Consider the following 22,455-nt stretch of genomic DNA (forward strand, 5'->3'; position numbering starts at 1 on the left):
CTTGCTTGTTTTCAACATAACCTTTTTTTTTTTTAATCATCTTCTGGGAAACTCCTTCCAAGTTTTATTTCAGCCAAGCTTCTATATTAGACTGCTTTAAGTTTAGTTCCCCTTAGCATTTACTCTGTAGCGTGATCACTACTTGGGAATGCCGTCATTTGCTCGAAGGTAAGTTCTTTGAACTTGATTTTGAAGATAAACAATATTCTTCTCATTCAACTTTCCAGAGCATTTCAAAATAGCTCCCAGATCTGAATTAATGAACAATTACTATCCTTAGTGGAATTCACTAATTGCATGATTCATATGTAACACAAGATTCATTCTTTATTTGTATTGTTACAACTGACTTTATTTTTCCTAGTTCTATCTATAAAATTTTCAATTGTAAATTGTACTATTGAACAAATTTACCTTGGCACATGTACTTCCACGTGAATAAAAAAACTACAAAAAAAGGCAAAGTGTCATTCAAAATAGAAAAATTTTTTATCATTATCCCATTTCTCGATGAGTTTCATGTGGATTTTTTAATGTGACCGAGGCAAGACAAGAGTAAACTCATATGGCTCAGCGAAAGAAAGAAATAAAATGAAAAGGGAATTGGGACTGGGCTCCTGAACTGCAGTTTTAATGACTGCATTTTTATAAATTCATAAAGGTCCCCCCTGCCTGTCTCTTTTGGTAATTCTGAAGTGCCTTCACAAAGCTGGTCTGAGTGATTTTAAGTTCTCTAAACTGCAGGTGAGCAATGCTGGGGTTTATTTAGCTAGCAAGCCACAGCACTTCGTAATTCCAGGGAAAAGACAGGTTAGAGATAAAGGTTAGAGAGCCTTATAAATTTATCAGTGATCACTGAAATACAGATTAAGCTAGGTTTCTTGAAAGCAAATATTTAGCATTAAGCAGGCAAAAAAAAAAAAATTGCCTTTGGTTTTGTTTCTTCTCTCACACAAAGCTCAACCATTACAGTCACATGACTCACAATTTGCTCCAAAAAGGCTATTTAGGGTCATATATCTCAAGGGCCGGCATAACATCAACCAGAGGAACAAGCTGCCCTCCCAGTCTTCCTGCAACCCTCTCTGCTTTCAGGAGTGACTGCGGTATTCCCATCTGCCTTTTCCCAGCGTTGTAATTCACATAAAATATTTTAAATAGGAAAAATTCAGATTCAGAAGTCTTACTTACATTTATGGAGTCTTCTACATCTATCTATAGCTTTTTCTTTTTCAGATCATCTCAGGTTTTACTCCACTCTGCTTTCTGTTTCAAATCATTAAGTTTCATGAACGAGCAGTCAGCTGGGATCGCTGCTTCCAGCAAGTCCTCCTCCCAAATGCTCAGCGAGACTAGAAGGCATTGTCTGAGGCCCAGGAGCTGACAGGGTTAGGAGATCTTTCTTTACATGTTAGTGTGAAGTGGCTAGCTGCCTTTTGGTAAGAAAACCTGATGAAAAACTGCAAGCCAACAACAGTCCCACAGGGAACCACAAAATAGATTTGGCAGCTCAAGGTTTTAATTAGAGGTTAAAGCCTAGAAGTGACAGTGGGGAAAAAGCAAGGGTCCAGCTGAGCTCCTGCTACTGAGCGTGGACAAGCCCAGGGGTTGCCTGCATTTTGGTAATACTGGAAAGCAACAGATTTTCTCATGCTTGTCCCACTCAGACTTCTTTTGGCTGACAGCGGGAATCATGACCGCCTGGCCAAACTTGCAATAGGCGTCCTTCTGCAGCTTGGGTGAGAGCCGGAGTATCTGGAAATGGTTGTGGTGCCACAGGCTGACGTTGACCTTTGGCTCCGTCGTGTCGTTTCAGCTGAAATTTCCTCTAGGTGATGCACAGTCAGACACAGCAACCAGCTTCACCGATGTCATCGCTGGCTCTGCTGCATCCCCGGCCACCCTGGGTTTGAGCGTGGTACTGACATTTTCTTGGTTCCTGGATAAGCAGCTCTTGTCCTGTTCTGCTCCGCTTCCACCTGAAAAATAGGCTGGCATGGGAACGGAGCACAGCTGGGAGCCTTGTGCGAGGCTTGAAATGTCAAACAGGACACGCTCTCTGCGGACACGTGTGGCTGCAGGTGTCTGCTCCTTACCTTTTACCTCCCACGGCTGTCTCTGGATACGGGCAAAGACAAGGAACGGAGTCATCCTCCCAAGAAGGCTCTTCCTTCAACATCAGTGAGGATTTTGCAGAAATCCCTCAGCTCCCACTGACTGTGTCCTTAGGACTGATAGCTTTACCTGCTGTGAAATGAGATGCTTGGGAGAGGAGGAGGAGGAGGAGTGTTAGCTGGAAAATACAATGCAGATGAAACATAGAACCTTATGACAAACATGACTACATTTCATGTCTTGACTGCACGGACTTTTTGCAAACCTAAATATTAGACATGTGAGCATACCTTTTACCATTGTTAATCATATTTAACCTTGCCTTACACGTATTTTCAACGAAATTATTCTACTTTCTAGACAAGTTATCCCAGGTTTACCCAGCTTTAATCTGAAGCCAATATTCTGACTTGTTTTTTACTTCAGCTCTTCTATATTACTGCAGTTCAACCATTTCACCACAGGTTAAAAAAAAAAAAAAATAAGCGTTCAAATATTTATTGATTTTCAAAACAGGAGGGAGAAGAGGGGGAAATGTAGGAATGTCCTACAGTTTCTCAGAATTTATGGGGATATTATATACTCATAAATCCATGTGTTGCTATATTAGACAAACAACCTTTCTGAGATAAATAACCTAACTATTCTGGAAAAAGATTTTTTGACTGCAAAGTCTTCAGAAAAGAAAAGCTTTTAAATGCGTGTGAACAGTGGATTGGAGCAATTGGTGGAATAAACATTTAATAGAAAGCTCAGGCTTTTTTATGCAGAATTGATTTGAACTTGGCTGCAGGTCACAGGTGCTAATTTGGTAGATATGAGTTGGTTGTGAATATTATGGGTATTTGCCCATCAAAATAAATGTATCACACTGTCTTCTACAGTCCGCAGTCCCTGATTAAAAGAGTGTCATGCTTATACTATTGCCCTTATTAAACAGAGTTCTTTGACAAAACCAGAGTCATTGGTGGGTTTAGTCTTGTATTACATTTATTACATGCAATTTAAAAATAACTATTATAGAACATGTGTATTGTCAGCAACTGTATTTTTGCAACTGCAATCTACTGTGGATGTTTCCACTGGCCAGTGACCCTCCCACCCACCTCGTACCTGCGGGGTGCAGAATTACTGCGTGGAGCTATACAAAATTGTTACATTTTCATGACATAACATCAATATCAAATGCTCAAAGATTCTTATGATGTTTATGATTTTGAATGACCAAGGAAAAGAAACAAAAGGGATAAAGATGCATTCATCTCTGCAGCATTATTGTCATTTTTTTTACTGTCTCAATTTAACACATTTTAAACAGAGAAAATGTGAACGTGCTACTAAGAAAATTATCAGTGAGTACTGAAAATAAGTACCTATTGAAAAATATTGTAATTAGTCTTCTATAGAGTATTTTCAGTCTTCTCTTGGAATACAGTCCCTTCATACAGTACAGACACCTCTCTGCATCCTTTCCCCCTGTGTGTGTGTGCGCGTGTGCATGTGTACGTACAAGCACACAGACACAGATGTACATGAATGTGCATCTGCACATAATTCTGGTTCCACTGTTTCTAAACTTTCTGCACTGAGGAATAATATGTATGCAGTTTAATTATTTCTCACCAGTGAATATTTATAATAAGCGGCCATTTTGCAAAGGTTAGAAGTTAACGCTTATCTCCATGGTATGATGACTGTGGGTCTATGATCTGCTTTCATGGCCCGGGTACAATCAGGAGCGTGGGTACAGATTGAGGTTACAGAGGGGAAGGAAGAGCTGCTCGGAACAGAGCACCCCTGCTAGAAAAAAAAATAAAAATGTCTGGTAGCGACAGTTCAGCTTCTACATATTTCTTAACACTTTCCTGCTGTTGAGTCATAAAATCACCTGCGTTATAAAATCACCTTGCAAATCAGAAAATTGTGATGGTTTAAACACTTTTATTTTAAAACATCCTCTGTTACTCATAAACTACAGGCCACATGCCAAGGTGTTTATTCGTAGAGTCGGATCCTACTGAGCACTAGCTGGTATGCTACCTCAGACTACTACCCACAAAAGCTGAAGGCATGCTGTGACTGTTTGAGATGTTCAGCACCTTGCAAAGCCAAGTGGGTGTTCAAATTAGTAAGGTTAGTCCAAGGAGGGGGAAAAAAAAAAAAAAGAAAGAAAGAAACCTGATTTGGCCCACAATCAGATAGCTGGTCCGGTACACAGTTATACACAATACAGGGTGATGTTCTGGTTTGATTGAATTTGATAGAAAAATGCTTACTGGCTTTAAAAAGGACAGATTAAATTCCAGAACCTGAAATATCTCCACAAACCAGTTAAATTTCAGTATAAAATGTCTAAATGTATGTTTTATCAAGCCACTTTTATGTTTTGCTGGCCCCTTTATCTTGTGTCAACCAAAAATTCATAATACCAATTTTGACTGAAGGCTGGCTTTAATTACAATTTCTTTTACAGGTCTCAACTGCTTTTTGTATCCTGGGAAATGAGAGCAATTCTTTCTATCATATTCAGAAAGAAAATGAAAAGGTTGGTAAATGTATAAGTAATTTTAACTGATTCATTGATCTGAATACTTTTAAAGTAATACAGTAAGTATTTCTGTCACACTTTGAAGTTAAGCTTGGAGCTCAGTTACATCCCTTAGGGTTATTTTATAGCCATTAAGAATGTGTACCTTTTATCTGGTGCCTTCAATTAATTGAATTTCAAAAATATTCTCAAATGTTTTTAGAAAATCATTTAGTTCCTGGAGGACATTCCTATGTGATTTATTGTTACAGTAATTAAAAGCAGTGAGTATTACACTGGTCACTGTTGGAACTCCTGTCTGCCTTTGGCTATATTTTGGTTTAAGTTAAAACATATAGTGCACTTGAGAGACTTATGAAGGGAGGCAAGAAAAAAATTAATTCTTTTCAGATTGCTTCAGAATTTTGGCACACTTAGAAATAACCTCTTAAAGTGATCACAGTGATATTTACATGATAATTATATGCAAGCACAATTAAACTTCTATATTAAACAATTAAATAATGCTTTTCCTGCTATGGTAAATTATTCCTGACTACCCATATTAGTATTCTGTAGTTCTAATCAGCGCCATAAATAATTTTCAGTTTTACACATTCTGCTCTGAAGCAATTATTAAGAGCTCTCAGGAAAAGTTAAAACAGCTAATGAAAATAATTAGCAGAAAAAAATGATGGTTCATCCTGCATTGAAAGATAGCCCTAACTGAAAACTACAAACGCTGCTTTAATTGCATCTTTGTTTTCTGAGGCACACACAGTTCTCTTCTGTAATCCCTCTTGTGCAAGAAGTGATCGCTCATTAGTAGCATTTCACGGAACTACTCACTCATGGGAAGATCGGTGAGATTAGACCCGAGGTCTATGTCTCCTTAGTTGTACAACACGGAGGAAGGAGTTTATTCCTGCATGGCTTCCTTGGGGCTGCACCTCAGTAACATTGCTCACCTGGGCAAGGTCTGCAGGCTCAGGCTGCCCTCCCCGCTCAGGCGAAGCTGCACTGCAGGAAGGAGAACTTGGTGCTACTGACTCACTCGGTGTCTTCTGTCTTTTCGGAGTCTTCAAGGAGGGTTCAAACAGCTAAGCTTTTAAGCATTCGAAATTATGCTCTTTTCCTACTAAAAATAATTCTCTCCACCCATCCATATGTTGAGTACCCTAAGAGAGCCTTAGCTGTCTTAGCTGCTCTAACCACATCAACATTTTTTTTCTGCCACAGAGTAAGTATCTTCTCAAAATCATGGGCTCACAAATGGAATTATGGTAACACTTGCTTAGGAAATGATTGAAAAAATAATTATGAGCCTATATCTTTGAGGACTGGAAAAGACCCAGAAAAGACCACACAGAATCTGAAAAGAAATGTTTTATTATATTAGGTGCGCATTTATGAATAAAAGTATAGTTGTACAGATTCTGACCAATGCAGGTCAGTACCACATAAACATTTCACATTTAAATGTACACACTGAAGTCATTGTTCAAAGTAATAACCTATCCTTTTAATAAACCATCCCTTTTACACTGAAATGCCTAAAGGTTTTCTAATGTGTATCAGTCTTTTGAACATCACATAATGAATTTAATGTGAGGAAAGGAAAAGAAATGTGCCTGTATGGATCCCTGCACATTAAGATAAACCTTGCTGCTCTGAGGCTAGTGTAAAACTTGGCACCCAAACCAGATGAGGACAAAAATAGTTTCAGTTAAAATCTGATTTCTATCCATGTATTTACTACATTCTGAATTATATTGGCTTTCCTGTGAAATTATTCCTGTTACGTAAATTGTCTCAGAGGTTTCATAATTAAGCTAATGTGTTTCTAGGACCTTCATTGTGTGCATGAGTTATGAGACAAGCATTACTATATTATTCCTTGACTAGGTGTGATTTAGTAACCTCTACAGGAAAACAAAGGCCAAAAAAGTAAGAGATCAAGTTAGTGTTTTCTCCCATCTGGTCTCTTAGAAAGTAGGTCCTCAAGGAATAGCCATGGTGCTGCAGGAATTGACACTGGCTATTAAATGATATTCCCTTTCTCAGTGGAAATATGTGGTGCTTTCACCAGTGCTGTTTGTCTAATGACATGGAAAATTAAGGGTTTTAACCACTTGGTATCATTTAATGATGGCCTTTTCACAGCAGAGAGGGCATTGATCTAGCTACAAAAATGGGAAAAAAATGCCAAAGAATGCCAGGTTAGACAGGGCCAACACCATTTCTACAGTGACAAGAACACCTTTTAATAGTTTAAACATTTAAAAAGGTTGAAACCTTAGAACTATTGGTCATGTAAAAAAAGACAGGGAGAAGGAGAATCTATAACAACGTTATGAACAACATCAAGCAAAATCTACAAATGCCCTTCCAGCCATTGACTCTGGCCCATGTTCTTTTGCGAGTGCTTCCCAAAAGCTTTTTCTCTGGTTGCAAGCACCTTCACAGATTTACTGGTGACCAGTGTTCCCTCAGTGGTTGTGTCCATCATGCCACTCTGGTTGCCCTGCATACAAGTCTACTGGGATTTCAGCTCTGCTCAGTTTGATTGCCCTCCTGCCTGGCCAGGCCAGCGTTTGTCAGAGAGTCACCGTGCGTTCGGGTGTGTAGGTCAAAGTGGCAATGGGTGGCAAGTTCCAAGGTGTGCAGGTTGGCATGAGCAAACTGGAAAAGACAGACTCAAGAGTCTGCTCGCTTCCTTTAACCACCACTGAAATAAATAAAAAAAAAAGTTGATCTCGAGGAACTGAAGCTGTTATATCACAAAAGATACATATCAATCTACTGTTACTGGTGGTAGGTGTTAATATAAAAAATGATTTTTTTTTTTTTTGTACGATGCGTCCTGCCCTTGAACATTGCAGCAAATTTCAAGGGGGGGACGACGACAGCTGCATCCAGCAGCCCCCCCCCCGCGCCAGCACCTCACCACAGTAGCTCCCCCGCTGCTGCTGCTCTGCCGCCGGGAAAGGCGGGGGCGGCAGCTCCCGGGCACCCCGGGCCGTGGGCACCCCTCGCTCCCGCCGTGCTCCCGGGCTCCGCCGGCAGCGGCTCCGGACCGGGGGGGGGCGACCTGCGAGGTCCCGGTCCCACGAAGCACATTTGGATCGGAGGGGAGATGTCACCTCCGGGGGAGGATGGTGTCACCCCACCCTGCAAAAACACGGGCTCGGCCGGGCGGGCGGCGGGACGGGGTCGGCGGAGAGGTCCCCCCCCCGGGGGGCAGCTCCCCCCGCAGGCACGGCGCTGCCCCCGGGAGCCTCGGCCCCGCTTGGCGCTGGGGCTGCCTGCAGCCGAGCAGCCGGGCTGGGAGGCAGCCCGGGGCAGGAGCCCGGGGGCAGCGCCAGCGGGACAGGCCTCCCCGGGGGAAGGAAGGGCAAGCCCAGATCCGCAGGGACGGGGGCAGCGCACACGCCTCCCGGGCTCCCGGGTGATTTGGGGAGAGCGTAAGAGTCCCACGGGGTGGCTGGGAAGAGGAGCGATGTCCCTGTCCCGAGCCACATACCCCTCGTCTTCCCGGCAAGCAGGCCAGCCCTGGGCGGGCAACCCAGGCATCCACGTCGCTGTGGGTTTGTTACTCTGCTTTAAAATGCAAAGGCTCGCTGCATGATTGGCTTTCTGTTTACAAGTGCAGATGGGGAGAAGGCTCACGTTTTCTTTCTCCGTGTGGTTTCCCCGCCTTGGAAGCTGCAAGGGCAATCCGAGGAGGGAGAAAGGGGAAAGAGAAGAGGATTTCCCAGTTTCAACATTCATCAGATTTACCCTGTCATTGCACTACAAGGTGCAGCGTGTGTCGAACATTACGAGCACGGGTCCATGCAAATGACACAGGCATGAAAGAGCCCTGGCAAGAATAAATCTGTCGATGTACAGATGTTCCCTATTAACGTTATTGTTCAGCCTTGGTGGTTACGGTGGGAAGACACCGGATTAAAAATTCCCATTGCCACCCCACCTCTCCTGAACCTTTCTCCTCACACCTCTTTGTCTTCGCTTAATTAGGTAGGATATAATATTCTCTTTTTCTCCTCCTCTGTCTTATTGAGACGTCTGCCCAGGCTTACGCCTTTAAACAGGAATGATATTGATCCCTCCTCCCCCTTCTGTCAATCCCGATTTGTCCCTTTTCCTGCTGAACAAACAATTAAGAAAAGAAAGTACCGGCTGCTCTGTAAAACTTAGCATACGATAGGCCCCCGCGGGGCTGCCCGGGCGCTGCGAGGTCCCTGGGCAGCGGGCAGGAGCCTGCGGCGGGTCTGGGCGCCCGGGGGGGGGGGGGGGGGAAGCGGGTGGAGGGGGACTGCACACCACGAAAGACATTTTAAGACCGGGAGCTCGCTGCCAGCTCGCCCAGGCTCGGGCCCGAATAACTTCGCAGGAGAGAGAGGCGGCGGCAGCAGCCTGCGGCTGAGACCGGGCGGGACGGACGGACGGACGGGCGGACGCAGGAGGACGGAGAGGATAAGCGGGAGCAAGCGCTCCTGCCCCGACCCCCCTGCGGCTGCCGCCGGCGCCCGGCCCCCCCCGCTCCGCTGCCCCCCTCCCCCCGCCCCCCCGAGGAAGCCCCCGGTGCTCGGTCAGCCCCGGCGGGCTGCGCCCTGGGCGGGCGGTGACGGCGGGGCCGGGCCGGGAGCGGGTCCCCGGAGCCGGGCGCCGCCGCGCCGCCCCCGCTTCGCCCCCTCCCCGCGCCCGGGGGGCGCTGGCCCGCGCAGCCCCCGGCGGCTCCGCGGCGGCCGGCTCCGCCGCGCTGCCCCAGGGCTATGAATAAAGCTAAGGCCGATGGGTGGACAGGTACAGGTGCCCATCTCCTGCGCGCAGGGCTAGCGCTGGCGTCCCAGCCCACCTCCTCAAACGGGAGGGAAACAAAGACGGCGAGAGAGGCAGGGAGAGTTGCCTGTAAGTTTAGCGCCTTTCAGTCGTGACTCGCAGAGATAAATGATAGTTTGGAGGTGCGCGCAGTTAATCAACGCTACGGCTGCCTTACAGCGTGTGCAACCCGCAGATCATTAGGTTAAATGGAGGACATTCGTGTCCTTCCAGAATCAATGCAATTATTGTTGGCAACAAGGACAACAATTGGAGTGGCAGCACTGATTTTACTAACCTGCTATTAATTATGGTGTCCCCCACGCCCCAGACGGCGTTTATAACCCGCGGGAGCAAGCGGTGCTGGCTGCTTCTGTTTTAAAACGGGAAAAGTTGGAAGTGGAGTGCCTGGTCGTGTTGGAAAGTGTTAATCAGTAGGAAAGAGTGTGATCAGTGGAGCTATTCACTTGAACGTCACTCTGGTACAGGGGGTTAGTGAAGTGGTTGTGGCGCCTGGGGACCGAAGGCACTGTACCGCTCCGCTCAGGTATTACACACTGAGAAATGTCTGCGTTAGTTCTTCGTAGCTCCCTGCAAAGTCAGCCAGCGCAGACGAGACGAGAGAAGCCCTGCCATGGCACAGCCATCGCTACGAGGTTTTAGCCGAAGCCTGGCGTGATCGCAGGTAAAAATTTTCTTCTTGTTTTGGTGGTGATGCTTGAGTGTGTCTCTCTCTACGGAAGCAGGGGGTGGGGGGGAGCGGTGGGGATTATTCCCCCCCCCCTTCAGAGTCTGCTTTAGCAGCAAGGCAGCTGAAAACGAACTGCTGGAGGGAAGAGAAACTATCTGTGATGAATCATTTGGCTTTGTGCAATCTTTACCTAGGACAGAGGGCAAATGTATTTTAACATATGTGTGTTATTTCTTGGGAAGGGGGTGTGGATATGATATTCAGCGAGCGCTAAGGTAAGGTATCGAGTCAAACTTTCTGGATTTTAAGGCAAACTTTAAAAGGCGTAGAATTTGACCTTGCAAGTAGGAAAGTTTTATCTTCGCAGGGAAGTATGTTCAAGCTGTCGGCTGCCAGGCAGCTTAAAGGCAGTGGCGTTTGAATGCCTACGAGTCTGCGGCACTGGGGGTACAGGAGCTGGAAAGGGAAACCTTACACAGTCTTTGCTTTGCTAGTGAAAGCGTAGTTGCGATGCTCTGCACCGGGCAGGTAAATGTGGATATGTTGTAGGGTCCATCTAGCCATACAGCAGCTGCCCACGTCGCAGCGTTTGCTTCTCTCGCTGAAAAGTTTTGTGTGTGTGTGCGTGTACGCGCTTGTGTGTGTGTGTGTGCGTGTGTGAGAGAGAGAGCGCGCGTGTGTTGGCTCTAGCTCTTAAGTGTGAAAAGTTAATAAATACAAAGAACAGAATGAGCATGTGAGGCCTTTCTGCTTTAATCTAGATTGTTTGCCAAGAGGATTGAAGCCTTACAAAATGAAAGCATTCAAACGGATAACTTTGAACAACTGATTTTACGTGTAGTTGTAATCTGAGTAAATTAATTAGCGGCTCCTTCTTATGCAACTGTTATGTTTGTCATCATAGCTCTACCGATCACAAGCCATTGCATAGGTTTGTTGCAGGTCGGCAGCATCAGCTTGCTGTCCCTCGATTCAGAATGCAGGAGATGCAATTACACCTCAGATGGGCTCAGGAAAAAAAAAAAAAAAACCACAACAATCGTATTTACTGTCGATAGCGACTTTATGGGAGCTAATCTACTTGAAAATGTTGTAGGCTGCCCTCGGTTCCATGTCAGATCCCAAATGGGCAACATGTAGAGCTTCACAGCGTTTGTCAGGCGGTGTCAAGGTTGCTTTAAATCTGTAACGTGAAAACAAAGCAAAGTCGACTGAAAGAGCGCGGTAAAGTCTGTTTAGCCCATAAGCAAATTCCGTCGCTGAAATATTTCCAGGAGTGGCAATAACCCCTCCAAAAGAGGAGGCGATGAAAATGCAGATAGTAAAAGTGTAGCTGCATTAACTGCCTCTAGATCATGTCCCTGAAGACGTCCATCAAAGCGTTAGTCCTGAAGAGGTTCTCTGTTTTACCTGCTGTGGCCTGTTCCAGCATCACAGCGTTTCCTTCTCGTTTCATGCTTTTATGATAAAACTTGTATGAACGTTGGCTCCAGGTTCTCGGAGAAGAAACACATAAACCCTCGGAGGGGGACTTGCTTGGGCTTTGGCTGTAAAATACCTGCTCGCATGGGTGTGCAGGCTGACTCTTACAAGAGGGGAACTCTCCAGCGTTTCCTATTGATCGCGATGGGTTTACTTGCTCAAACTTTGGCGAAAGCAGCGTGGGTTTCTCTTTCTCGAAAGCTGTTAACTGCTTTGTACGGGAAAGGGGCTTTGACAAGGATCAATTTTTATTGCACAGCAAAGACTTGCATTTTCCAAATGCTTAAGGATATAGCCTGCAGCATTAAGCGTCTTTGCTTGGATTTGAACAGTGTTACGTTGTTTATGTGCAAGAACCACAAAGGTTATTTTAAATCATGATGGGGCTTATTGCATGTTTGTGCGCTGGCACCAAAAATTCAAAATGAAATATAATTGTGTTGAGTTTCTTATCAACAAAGGGCCATTATTTGTAGATTGTAAGTGAAACAAGACATGAACGCTGGAGGAAGATGTAATGTCAGCTTTTGGCGTTCAAGGCTATTAAGTGTTTAAGGTTATTAAGTTTTTTGTTGGTTTGTTTTGGTGGGCTTTTTTTGGTGTTGGTTTGGTTTGTTGGTTTTTTTTCTAATGACTGCTTTCCAGGGAATACATATTGGAACTGGCACAAAGCTGACCGAGGGTGAAGTAGTAGAGCACGCAGGCTGTAAAGAAAAATGACAAATAATTATCATGATTAATACAGGAAAGTTCAGTGCAAAAATGGGCACCAGAGTATTTGCACGGTGCAGTGAAAGACAACTGTGATATATAAATAGACAAGGACTATAAATATTGAATTTCACCTTGTATTTTAAAGTTTAATAGACTCATCTAAATATCAAAACCCGTAGTGTTCTGTGGGCCACTGCGGAGTTGACATCTGCAGTATTATCAAAAGAGGGAAAGGAAGAAAAAAAAAAAGAGAGCGGGGAGGGGGGACACGACACACAAACCCAAACCACAGAACACCAGGACATCTCCCAAACTGTAGTCTGGAAAACTGGGAGGACTTCTCGAGGCAGTTCTCTAGCTCGCCCAGCTAATTATAGTGCTTTACACCGAGCTGCTCTTGAGATAAGTGCAACTGTTTTCTTCCCTAGCACCGGTGAGTTATACTCCAGGGCTTAAATAAACATCCCCCAGCGCAATCAGCGCAGGAGGCAGAGCGAGCAGCACCAAACGCTGCGTGCAGACCATTGTGTAAACACCGGGTGTCTTTTCTTCCCAAACAATGCAATAGCCCGTCAGCACGTCTCATAGAGGGAAGCTGCTTGTAAATAGTAGCTAAAAGTATCATTATATCCTGGCAGCACCGGGGTAGCAGAAGGAATAAAGGCGCGTTTCTGGAACAGAGACCCAATGGCTAAGTTATTAATATTCCCAGAAAGAAGAAGGTATTAGCATTTCAGGTGAGGAAAGAATAGGCACTTTCTTCCCCCCAAAAATCAATACAGAATTCAAACCCTATTATTAATGTCATTTGATTCCTGTCCTTTATACCTTTCTCCCGGCTACAGATACTGAGCTGTCAGGATAATTTGCATGTACTGTATCTGATATCTTTTTATTTGCAAACACTCTAAAGCGCCATAAAACGCCGCTCGTTGTAGTCTAACTCAATCCGAGAACTAGTATTTTCATCTGTAAATTAAAGCAATTACGCAGCAGATATTATATTATGTGTACTGTGGTCTCCAGATAGTCATCAATCACCCTCAATCGAGCTGTCAGTGTGGGCAGATTCGTTTCTGGGAGGCAGTCTTCCAGCTGGGGAGAAGAAGAGAACATCATCATTAATTAGAGTGTGACCCTGGGGCTATTCACATGTCTGAACCCAGGAATCTCTCTGAGCAAGTCTGCACACCACGGAGCAGCGTTCAACTGCACCAGCAGCCGAGCTTCAGCCTCGGAGCTGACTCCTCCGCTTCCTCCACCCGCCCGGCGGCTGCCTGCCCGCCCTACCCCGGTGGTAGCTGGCCGTCGCGGGGGAGATGCTGGGGCTACCGGGTGGCGGAGGGGCCACCTCCTCCGGCCGGTAGCCCCAGCATCTCCCCGCTCGACGGCCGCTACCTCCGGGAGACAGAACGGAGCCCGGTCCCTCCAAAGAGGGATGCTGCCTGCTTGTATGGGGGGGTCCCAAGGTGCCAACCCCCAGAGAGTAGGGAGACTGATGGCAGCGGTGGGTTGGGTTGGAGAGAAGGGGGTGATGGAGTCGAGACTCCTTCCCAGGCCCTCCCTTCACTCAGGGGGTCCAGCCGTAGCCCCGGGGAACCACCTAACCACCGGGAAAAAGATGTTTGCTCTTCGGTGAGAAATAGCACTTGGCACATCTGAGTTGCACCCCCTTCCTAATTCCGCCCCCCCCCCTTCTTTTACCCCCCCACCCCAGCTGTGCGCACCTCGGAGCACAGGCAGGCTGGCTATGGCCCTCCGCCCCGCGAAAGGCTGGCTTTTCCAGCCGAGGTTTGCCATGGGATCAAAGTGGTTTTAACGTGAAAAGTCACGTCCTTTCAATCATTCCCCGCAATACGCTTGTAGGGTTTTCTACCTGTAATCACACGTCTGGAATAAAAGCCGAAAAGAAAAGCAGGATTGCATGTCATGTGCTTTATTGTCAGCGTTAGCGCTAATTTTAACTGTTGATTAAATCTTAAATGAAGATTCAGTCGTGTGTCCCTTCATATGTCTTGTTTGTAATTGAGACTAATTATTACTGTGGGGTGGGAAGAAGCAGCTGCTCATTAATTAATTTCTAATTAAAAGTGCTTACCAGCCTTTCAGTGACGAAGGAGGGTGGGGGGAAATCTTAGCTAATACAACATTGATCCTTCAGATTAAAACCATTCATTTCCTTCCCTTCCCCGCAGAAATATATAGAAATGTTGCAAGCAGGCGTAGCCGCTGCCGGTGAGCTTTCCAAACTTTCACTGAGAGGGATGCTGGACAGTCTATTTTCCATGTCAGGGGAAAGGGTCCCGAAAATGAATGTTAAACTTACAGGCAGGTTAATTTGAATAGGTTTTGCGTGACGTCAGAGACTCGGTTCTTTGAAAACAACGTGCTTCTGAACTGATGTATTTGCATCACTTTTCTTCTCCCCCCCCCCGCTTTATTTTTCCGTGGGTGCAAAGCATGTATTTCTGCCGTCACGTTTGCCAACCTTGGAGCCCACATGCAACAATTATTTCTGTTTGGTAGCTGTAGAGGGGAAGGTGCTAAAATCAGTATACATTCTCTTTTTTTTTCTCGGTTAAAAAAAAAAAAAGTTTAAGATTTCATGTAAACAAATTAAATGTGGTTTTCTGCTTCGTCCTATAAGCATCTAGGGACCTGTGGTTACCAATCAATTGGTACAATAGAGCAGAGCCAGGCTGCAATAGCGTGCAGATCAGACGTCTCGCCTTGTTTCTAGATAACTGGGAGCCTCTGTACCATGTCATATCCTCAGTTTGGCTACCCTTACTCCTCTGCACCCCAGGTAAGACTTTTTGCCTACCAACGTTAATTGATTGAATTTCAGTCCTTATTGATTACTTCCGTCCAGGGCTAAGAGCGGCAGCGATCCTTTCTAGCATGCGGGAGCGGCAAATCGGCTGCTCGCTCCGCATCTTTGCAAGATGCTCAAGTTATATCTCTCGCACATATTTTAAAATGGGAAGGAACACCCGGGATTTAGGGTGTTCGGGGCTGATAACGACGCGTGGAGGAGGATTACAGAGATGAGGGAGTTGAGGAAGGGAGCTAGAGATCCCCCACCCCCCACCCGCTCTCTCCCTTTCAGCGCTTTTTTCTCTTTCCCGATTAAATTCACAGTTTACCAATTAAACACGAAAGTATTGAGGTCCGGACCGTAGAAACATAACGGGATATTCTAAACCAGCAGGTTAATAACGGACGCGTGTGTAGCTGCTACAAAACTGCAGTCAAAATAAATATGCATGAGTGATTTAGAAAAAAGGTTCAAAAACGCAGATGGGAAGCATTGTGCCGCAAGAGGGGAAAACCAGTGTAAACCCAGTCTTGTGAGAACACACCAGAAAAGTTAGGTTTTAAATGCAAAGGGCTGGAACAACGTATTACGGAGGATTAAACGCCCACAGTCACGGGGCGTTTGTTTGTTGTTGTTGTTGTATTGGGGTTTTTTTTAACTGCTAAAATACTTGCACCTTTGGGTTTCTCCAGAGCGTTTTTACCCAGATTGAAGTAAAATACAGAAGGGGAGGGAAGGGGGTGACACCCCAAAGCTGCGACCTGATTAAAAAAAATCCCCCAAACTTGGTTACAGTTTGGGAAGTTTCCCCCCCGCCCCCCGCCCCGGCCCTCAGCGCCGCTCTCTTTCCCCCCAGTTCCTGATGAGCACCAACTCCCTGACGACCTGCTGCGAGTCCAGCGGCCGGACGCTGGCCGAGACGGGGGCGGCCGCCTCCGCCCAGACCCCCGTCTATTGCCCGGTGTACGAGAGCCGCCTGCTCGCCACCGCCCGACACGAACTCAACTCCGCCGCCGCCCTGGGGGTCTACGGCGGCCCCTACGCCGGGCCCCAGGGCTATGGAAACTACGTGACCTACGGCACCGAGGCTCCCGCCTTCTACTCCTTGGTAAGCCGCCCCAGCGGCGGGGGATGCTCCCTCCCTCCCTCCCGTCCGTCCGTCCGTCCGTCCGTCCGTCCTCCGCGCCGCCCGCCGGACCCGCGCTCCCCCCGCGGGCGGTGGCCGGTTGGCGGGACCCCTCCGCGGCGGGGCAGCCCCGGGCGCTGCTGCTGCTCCTCCTCCCGCAGGCCGCTCCCCCGCGCCAGCCCGCTTTTGGTGACCAGCGCGGAGGCGCGGCGCGTCCAACCCCGCGGTCATTAAATATCAATCCCGGCACGGTTCTCACGGTAACGCAATTAAAAGTCGCGCCTGACGAGGTGAAGGCTGAGAGCGGAGGGCCCGGCCGGGGGGGGGGGGTAGTTGGGTAGTTTGGGGTGGCCGAGATCCCAGCTTGCAAAAAATGATGCTCTCTTCCCAGCCAGCCTTTTTTTTTTTTTTTTCTCCCCTCCCCTCTCCCTCCTTTTTTTTCCTCTGGCACCGTAACAGCGCGAGTTAATGTCTCTATTGATCTCGCTGGCCGCCGCGGCCGAGGGGCCTCCGGGAAGGTCCATCGTGCCCCGTCTCCCCCCCGTCCCCCCCCCCCGTCCGCCCCCGCCGAGACCCGGGGGAGCCGGGCGGCGGGGCCGGGTCGGGGGCCCGAGGTCTCCGGGCGGCGGGGGCTGAGGGCGGCGGCGCGGTGTCTCTTGCAGAACAGTTTGGAGGCGAAGGACGGGAGCGGGTCTGCGCATGCGGGCATCGCCCCGGCGGCTGCCTACTACCCCTACGATCACACCCTCAGCCAGTACCAGTACGACAGGTAAGCGCACCCCCCTTCCCCGGACTCGCTCGCCTCTCCCTCCCCCCCCCCCCCCCCGCGTTCCCCCCCCTCCCCCTTCCCGCCCGCCCCGCTGCGGGGCCGAGACGCAGAGCTGCCTCCTCGCCGCCCCGCATCTCCCTCCCGGCCCCAGCGATGCCGCCTCCCCTTCCCCACCGAAACGTCCACCCCCCCCGCAGGCAGACCGGCACGGGGTCCTCTGCCCCCCAGACGGGCGGTGGGAGGGACGGTCCCTCTCGACGGCGGCGGTAATTATCTTTTCCTCCGCGAAGTCAGGCTTAGGCACTCGGGCATCCCTGGTATGTTTATTAGTTTTAAACCAGAGCAAAACCACTTACACACCGGTTCAAGCTTTGAGGCCCATTGGGCGCCGGTGACCTTTCCTGCAGGATGTACATTAAATATTCAGTTGCAGCCCAGTGTCATCTGCGTGAGGTTTCTACAATTTCAGGAACAAAAGGGTAGGAGAGATTACTAATAAAAGGCGTAAGTGGAAATATATTTCTATTAACAGTTACACCCTGGGGTCACCCAGATGTATTCTGTTTGGGGAGGACTAATCAAACAACAGGGAAGCGGGATTTCTGTGCATTTGCAAGCTGCTAGGATTTCCCAGCTGCCCGAAACGTTGACATTGACTGTACCGCAAATAAAGGCAGGCAGTTTCTTCCCCCTTTCCGCCACCACCGCCCCGGCACAGCGGGGATTTGCATTGCCCGGTGCTGCTGCTAGCCGAACCCTTCCTCCTTGCTTTCTTCTTCGGCCTGAATTCTCGAGGCAGGTTGCCCTCTTAAAGCCGAAGTGTCCTCGCCCATCTGCCCGCTCCCTGGTCCAGCCCCCCCCCTCCCCGGAGGGTGCCGCACGCAAGCAGCCGGGCCCAGGGCCGGGGCCCTGGGATCCCGCGTCGGGCAGGTCCGTGGGGGGCGAGGGCGCCGTGTCACGCTGCGGGTGCTCCCCTGTGCCCGCAGGTACGGCACGATGGACGGCGGGACGCGGAGGAAAAACGCCACCCGGGAGACGACCAGCACGCTGAAGGCCTGGCTGCAGGAGCACCGCAAGAACCCCTACCCCACCAAGGGTGAGAAGATCATGCTGGCCATCATCACCAAGATGACCCTCACCCAGGTGTCCACCTGGTTCGCCAACGCCCGCCGGCGGCTCAAGAAGGAGAACAAGATGACGTGGCCCCCGCGGAACAAGTGCTCGGACGAGAAGCGGCCCTACGAGGAAGAGGAGGAGGAGGAAGAGGAGGGTTCGCAGGAAGAGGCGATGAAGAGCGGGAAAGCCGAGGGTACCCTGTTAAAAACAGGCACTTAGTGGTTCGGCCGCGGGGGCTCGGCCGCCAGCTCGCCCCCGGGGCGGACCTCGCTAGTGGGGGCGGCCGCGGGCCTCACTCGTGGGGGCGGCCGCCGGGCAGCGCGGCGCCGCCAGTGACCGTGTGTCTTGTTTTTGCTGTCCCTTCCCCCGCCCCCACCCCGCAGAGCCCACGGGCAAGGAGGAGAAGGAGCTGGAGCTCAGCGACCTGGAGGACTTGGACGCCGCCGAGTCGGAGAGCTCGGAATGCGAGCTGAGGCGGCCCTTCCCGCACCCGCATCCGCTCCCGCACCCGCTCCCGCACCCGGGCGGCAGCCACCCGCCGCGGGCCGCCGAGCCCCCCGCCAAGATGCCGCCGCCGCCCGCCGCCGCCGGGGATGAGGAGGAGGAGGAGGCGGCGGCGGAGCGGGCGCGGAGCTGCCTGAAGACGGCGGCGGCGGAGTGCGGCCCCGACCTGCTCAGCGCCCGGCAGCGCGGCTGCGAGTCCAAAATGTGCTTCCAGCAGGGGCAGCAGCTGCTGGAGGCGAAGCCCAGGATTTGGTCCCTGGCGCACACCGCCACCTCCCTCAACCAGGCCGAGTACCCCTCCTGCATGCTGAAACGGCAGGGGGGCTCGGCCGCCGCCGCCGTCTCCGCCCCGGTCAGTGTCATCGACAGGCACCAGGATTCGCCGGTCACCAACCTCAGGAACTGGGTGGACGGGGTGTTTCACGACCCCCTGTTCAGGCACAGTACTTTGAACCAAGCCCTGAGCAACACGACAGTTTCCTGGGCTACCACCAAAGGAGCCATTCTGGAAACGGGCGCCTTGGGACGCGCGGTGGGGAACGGCGCCAACGTGCTCAAGGGGCAGCTCTCAACCTTGGCCCACCATGACTCTAACAAAGAGTTTCTGGCGTTTCCCAAATCAGGAAGCAAAATGTTTTGTTCCTAACAGGCCCGCCGATGGGGCGAAGGACTTGCTAACGCTTGAAGAGTCAGCTACACTGAAAAGAGACTTGCGAGAGTTTAAATTTAAATATAAAACTTTTTCTTTTCCTTTTTTTGTTTTTTAAACAACAGAAACGAGGATTTAAAGTTCAGTTTGCTCAGTTCAACGGACAGACTTTGCTCACTGCTGTTCTGAAGAATTTCTCCTGGTTGCGACTTTAAGGGATCAATGTCGTGAAAGTTATTTAATTCCATGTCCAAAAAGCACGTGCTATAGCGTAGACCTACTTAAAAAGTTTACATCCGAAAGTTTACAAACGGGAAATTTTAATTCAGATTTAATTTAAGGCATGCCGACATTAGTTATAAAGACTTTTCAAGAGTTTTTCCTCCTGATTTCCTTGTTAGCATATAATTCACAAACAGCACTTCTACTAAGTTTACACCTACTGCACAAATTTATCTTGACAAAATAATAAAAAAAAAGAGAATATGTTAAAAGGTATGTTCACTCCAATAAATTGTCTGTTTCAGAGGTAACACAAGTGGTGGCGTTTTGCATTGCGCAACAAACACGTTTTAAGTTTCAAAATTCCCCCTCTGAGCCGGTCCCGGTAATTCCAAGGACTGTCAACAGGCTACTGGGAGAGCGGAAAAGAGTCTCAGCGGAGCGCTGCCGCGGGAGGATGGATCCGCGGGAGGGATGCTCGGCTGCTCTCCGCGCTTTACCGTGCCCCCCGCGGCTCAGCGCTTGCGGCCCGGCAGCCTCCCGGGACGGCGGGGCGGCAGCGGGGGCGCCGGCTGCCCGCTGAGGCGAGGCGGAGGGGGAGCATTCCCCCCCCTTCATTCCCCCCCCCGACCTGCGGGCGGGCGGGGGTCGGCCCCCAAGGGTCGGGCTCGGCCGCGGCGTCGCCTCCGCAGTGCGCGGAGCAACTGATTCACATGGAAAATTTGATCTTTTAAAGAACCGTTTTAGCTTTCCAGCTCCTCTGCCAGTATGGAGAATCGCTGATCCTCCATGAATATTTCAGCACTTCAGGACAGATGCTTTACCGTTTTGACATTAAATAGAGTGCAGCCAACAAAAAGAGAAAGAGAAAGAGAGCGAGCGCACTCGACGTGTGATTCAGGAGCACTCGCAGCCAATTTACCACTTAGGTAACAGGCGTTTAAAAGATTTCCTTTCTTTCCCCGGAACGGGAACAAACTTTACTGAGCCCCGGACCGGGAGAGAGGCAGAACTGCTGGAAAAGAAACTGCGAGGCAGTAACAGACCTCGGCTTACCCAGACCGGCCTAAAGCCCCGGGCTGCGGCACCCGGCGCTGCGGGGGGAAGAGCAAAAGCGCCCGAAGGACCGAGCTGACACAGGACAAGCAGAAGACTCTTTCTTGCCCATCCCACTCCTGCGGCTCCCCGCCAGCCCCCCACTCTAAATAAATAAATAAACAACTAAGACTACAACGCGGAATATATAGATATATAAAGGCAACAATAAACGCAACCGAGACAGCACCCAGCCAAATGTAACGTACTCCACCCCGCAAAGTTTCTAGCGAGACCTGTTAGTGCAAAGACTGAATAAAGGAATCCGGGTGCGGAGATCAGATCAAGCCCTTCCCCTCTCTGCGAGCAGCCGTAATTGGATTGTATCCAGTCATATTCCCTGTCATTGTATTGACTTTCGCTCTCTTGGATGATATTATCGAGATCACTGAACCCCTCTGCTGATCTGGCTGTCAAAAGGCTCAGACAGGAGCCCCCGGCCTGGAAAACGTGCATCAGCCAAGATAATTTGAAGTGAAATTTTCATTTTGACAGTAAACCCCTCAATTTCTAAAGGCTCTGCACCCGGAGAGCTCGGTGGCAGGGGGAGGCTTTACAGAAAGCCCACGTCTTAAACTGAAAAGGGCAAAAGAACTCGAATTAGTTGTAATAGATAAAAGGGCAAAAATAAAGAGTCAAGGGTACTTGACAGTAATAGCGAAAGTGGAGTCTCCGGGGAGCCGCGATCTCAGCTAAAGGCTGGGCCGGCAGGAATTTTAATGCAGCCGGGGCGGCCGGCGAGCTTTGCCTCTGAAACCCTTTAGACAAAGCAAATTATTTTCAGCCAAACTAAGGAGGTGGGGATGAAGGAGGCGAGAAAGAGGGAAGGGAGCAAAGGCGAGTGTTTAAGCTGCCCTCAAACCATTGGCGGAGGCAAGCGGGATGGGGGGGGGGGGGACACGACACGACCCGCTGCCTGCTGCGATGGTAATTTTAAAGCCGGGAGGTTTGTGTGTGCAAAGCCGGGCTGTGTGTGCAGGGACCGGGAGGGGTGGCACCGGGTCTCCCGGCGGGCTTCAGCTTCCGTGCCACAGAGGCTCTGTGGGGTAGAAGGGGACTTCACTCTTGCCGCCCATACAGCGACAGCCGAGTGTGTGTGTGTGTGACCGTGTGTGTGCAAGGAGAGGGCTCCTCCGCTCAGCAGCCAAAAATGTCCCTCAGCCTTAGAAGTGCCCTGACTTCTGCGGAGCGCCGAGCGGGCGTTTGACAGGTTACACCGCACCCAGCTAGAAATCATCCCTGAGCGGCGTTGGCTCGGTCAGTGGTGCGATTTGGTCAGCTCGTCATTTGGGAAGCAACCCCCTCCGCCCCCTCTCCACCCCCCCCTTCCCGGACTTAGAATGAAGGTGATAAAACCGTGGGCAAAACACAGGCGCACTGAAATATCATAAGCCAAAAGAAAAGCGGATCAAACCTTTATGCCTTCATTTTCGTGTCATTGTCGTTATAAACCAAGTTTGAGTAAGTTTCTGTCATCTAACAAGCCCAGATCCCTCCGGACCGCGGGCCGGGCCGTATATTAAACCCGGTAGGTATGCGGGTGTCTGTATGCCCTCACACACATCAAAACATTACCGATCCGGAGATCAGACTATATAAATTATGGGGGAGGGAAAAATAGTTTCTTGCTTTCGTACACGAACCAAATCTCTAGGTCAGCCATCAAATGCAGTGGTCTTTCAAAAAGGTTGGGTTTGTTGTGGGGGTTTTTTTGTGGTTTGTTTTGGGGGGGGGGGTTGTTTGTTTTTTTAAGGATGAACAAAAGAGTGCGAGAAATTAATTTTGCCATTTGATTCAATGACA

At 49.4% G+C, this 22,455-nt stretch overlaps 1 protein-coding gene and 1 long non-coding RNA gene across 5 annotated transcripts; one reads left to right on the top strand and one right to left on the bottom strand.

Annotated features, from left to right (window-relative positions):
* The first annotated feature begins 9,300 nt into the window (after positions 1–9,300).
* Positions 9,301–21,041, top strand: IRX4 (iroquois homeobox 4). 4 transcript variants are annotated; one of them, XM_054817909.1, is made up of 7 exons: positions 9,301–9,556; positions 10,044–10,151; positions 15,001–15,159; positions 16,028–16,279; positions 16,960–17,066; positions 18,053–18,375; positions 18,566–21,041. In XM_054817909.1, the coding sequence occupies exons 3-7, from the start codon at positions 15,115–15,117 to the stop codon at positions 19,330–19,332; spliced, it is 1,494 nt and encodes a 497-aa protein (XP_054673884.1). In that variant the 5' UTR covers positions 9,301–9,556; positions 10,044–10,151; positions 15,001–15,114; the 3' UTR covers positions 19,333–21,041. The 4 variants fall into 4 exon arrangements, with proteins under 4 accessions (XP_054673884.1, XP_054673883.1, XP_054673885.1 ...); XM_054817908.1 differs by lacking the exon at positions 9,301–9,556 and having other exon boundaries at positions 9,868–10,151; XM_054817910.1 differs by lacking the exon at positions 9,301–9,556 and having other exon boundaries at positions 10,022–10,151; positions 15,094–15,159.
* On the bottom strand, positions 10,895–15,110 carry LOC129203435 (uncharacterized). Its single transcript, XR_008576031.1, has 2 exons — positions 14,081–15,110; positions 10,895–13,448 (listed from the first exon to the last, which is right to left on the bottom strand). It is a non-coding gene; the product is annotated as an uncharacterized LOC129203435 (long non-coding RNA).
* Positions 21,042–22,455: the final 1,414 nt, after the last annotated feature.

The sequence above is a fragment of the Grus americana genome, chromosome 2, assembly GCF_028858705.1.
Source record: "Grus americana isolate bGruAme1 chromosome 2, bGruAme1.mat, whole genome shotgun sequence".
NCBI lineage: Eukaryota > Metazoa > Chordata > Aves > Gruiformes > Gruidae > Grus > Grus americana.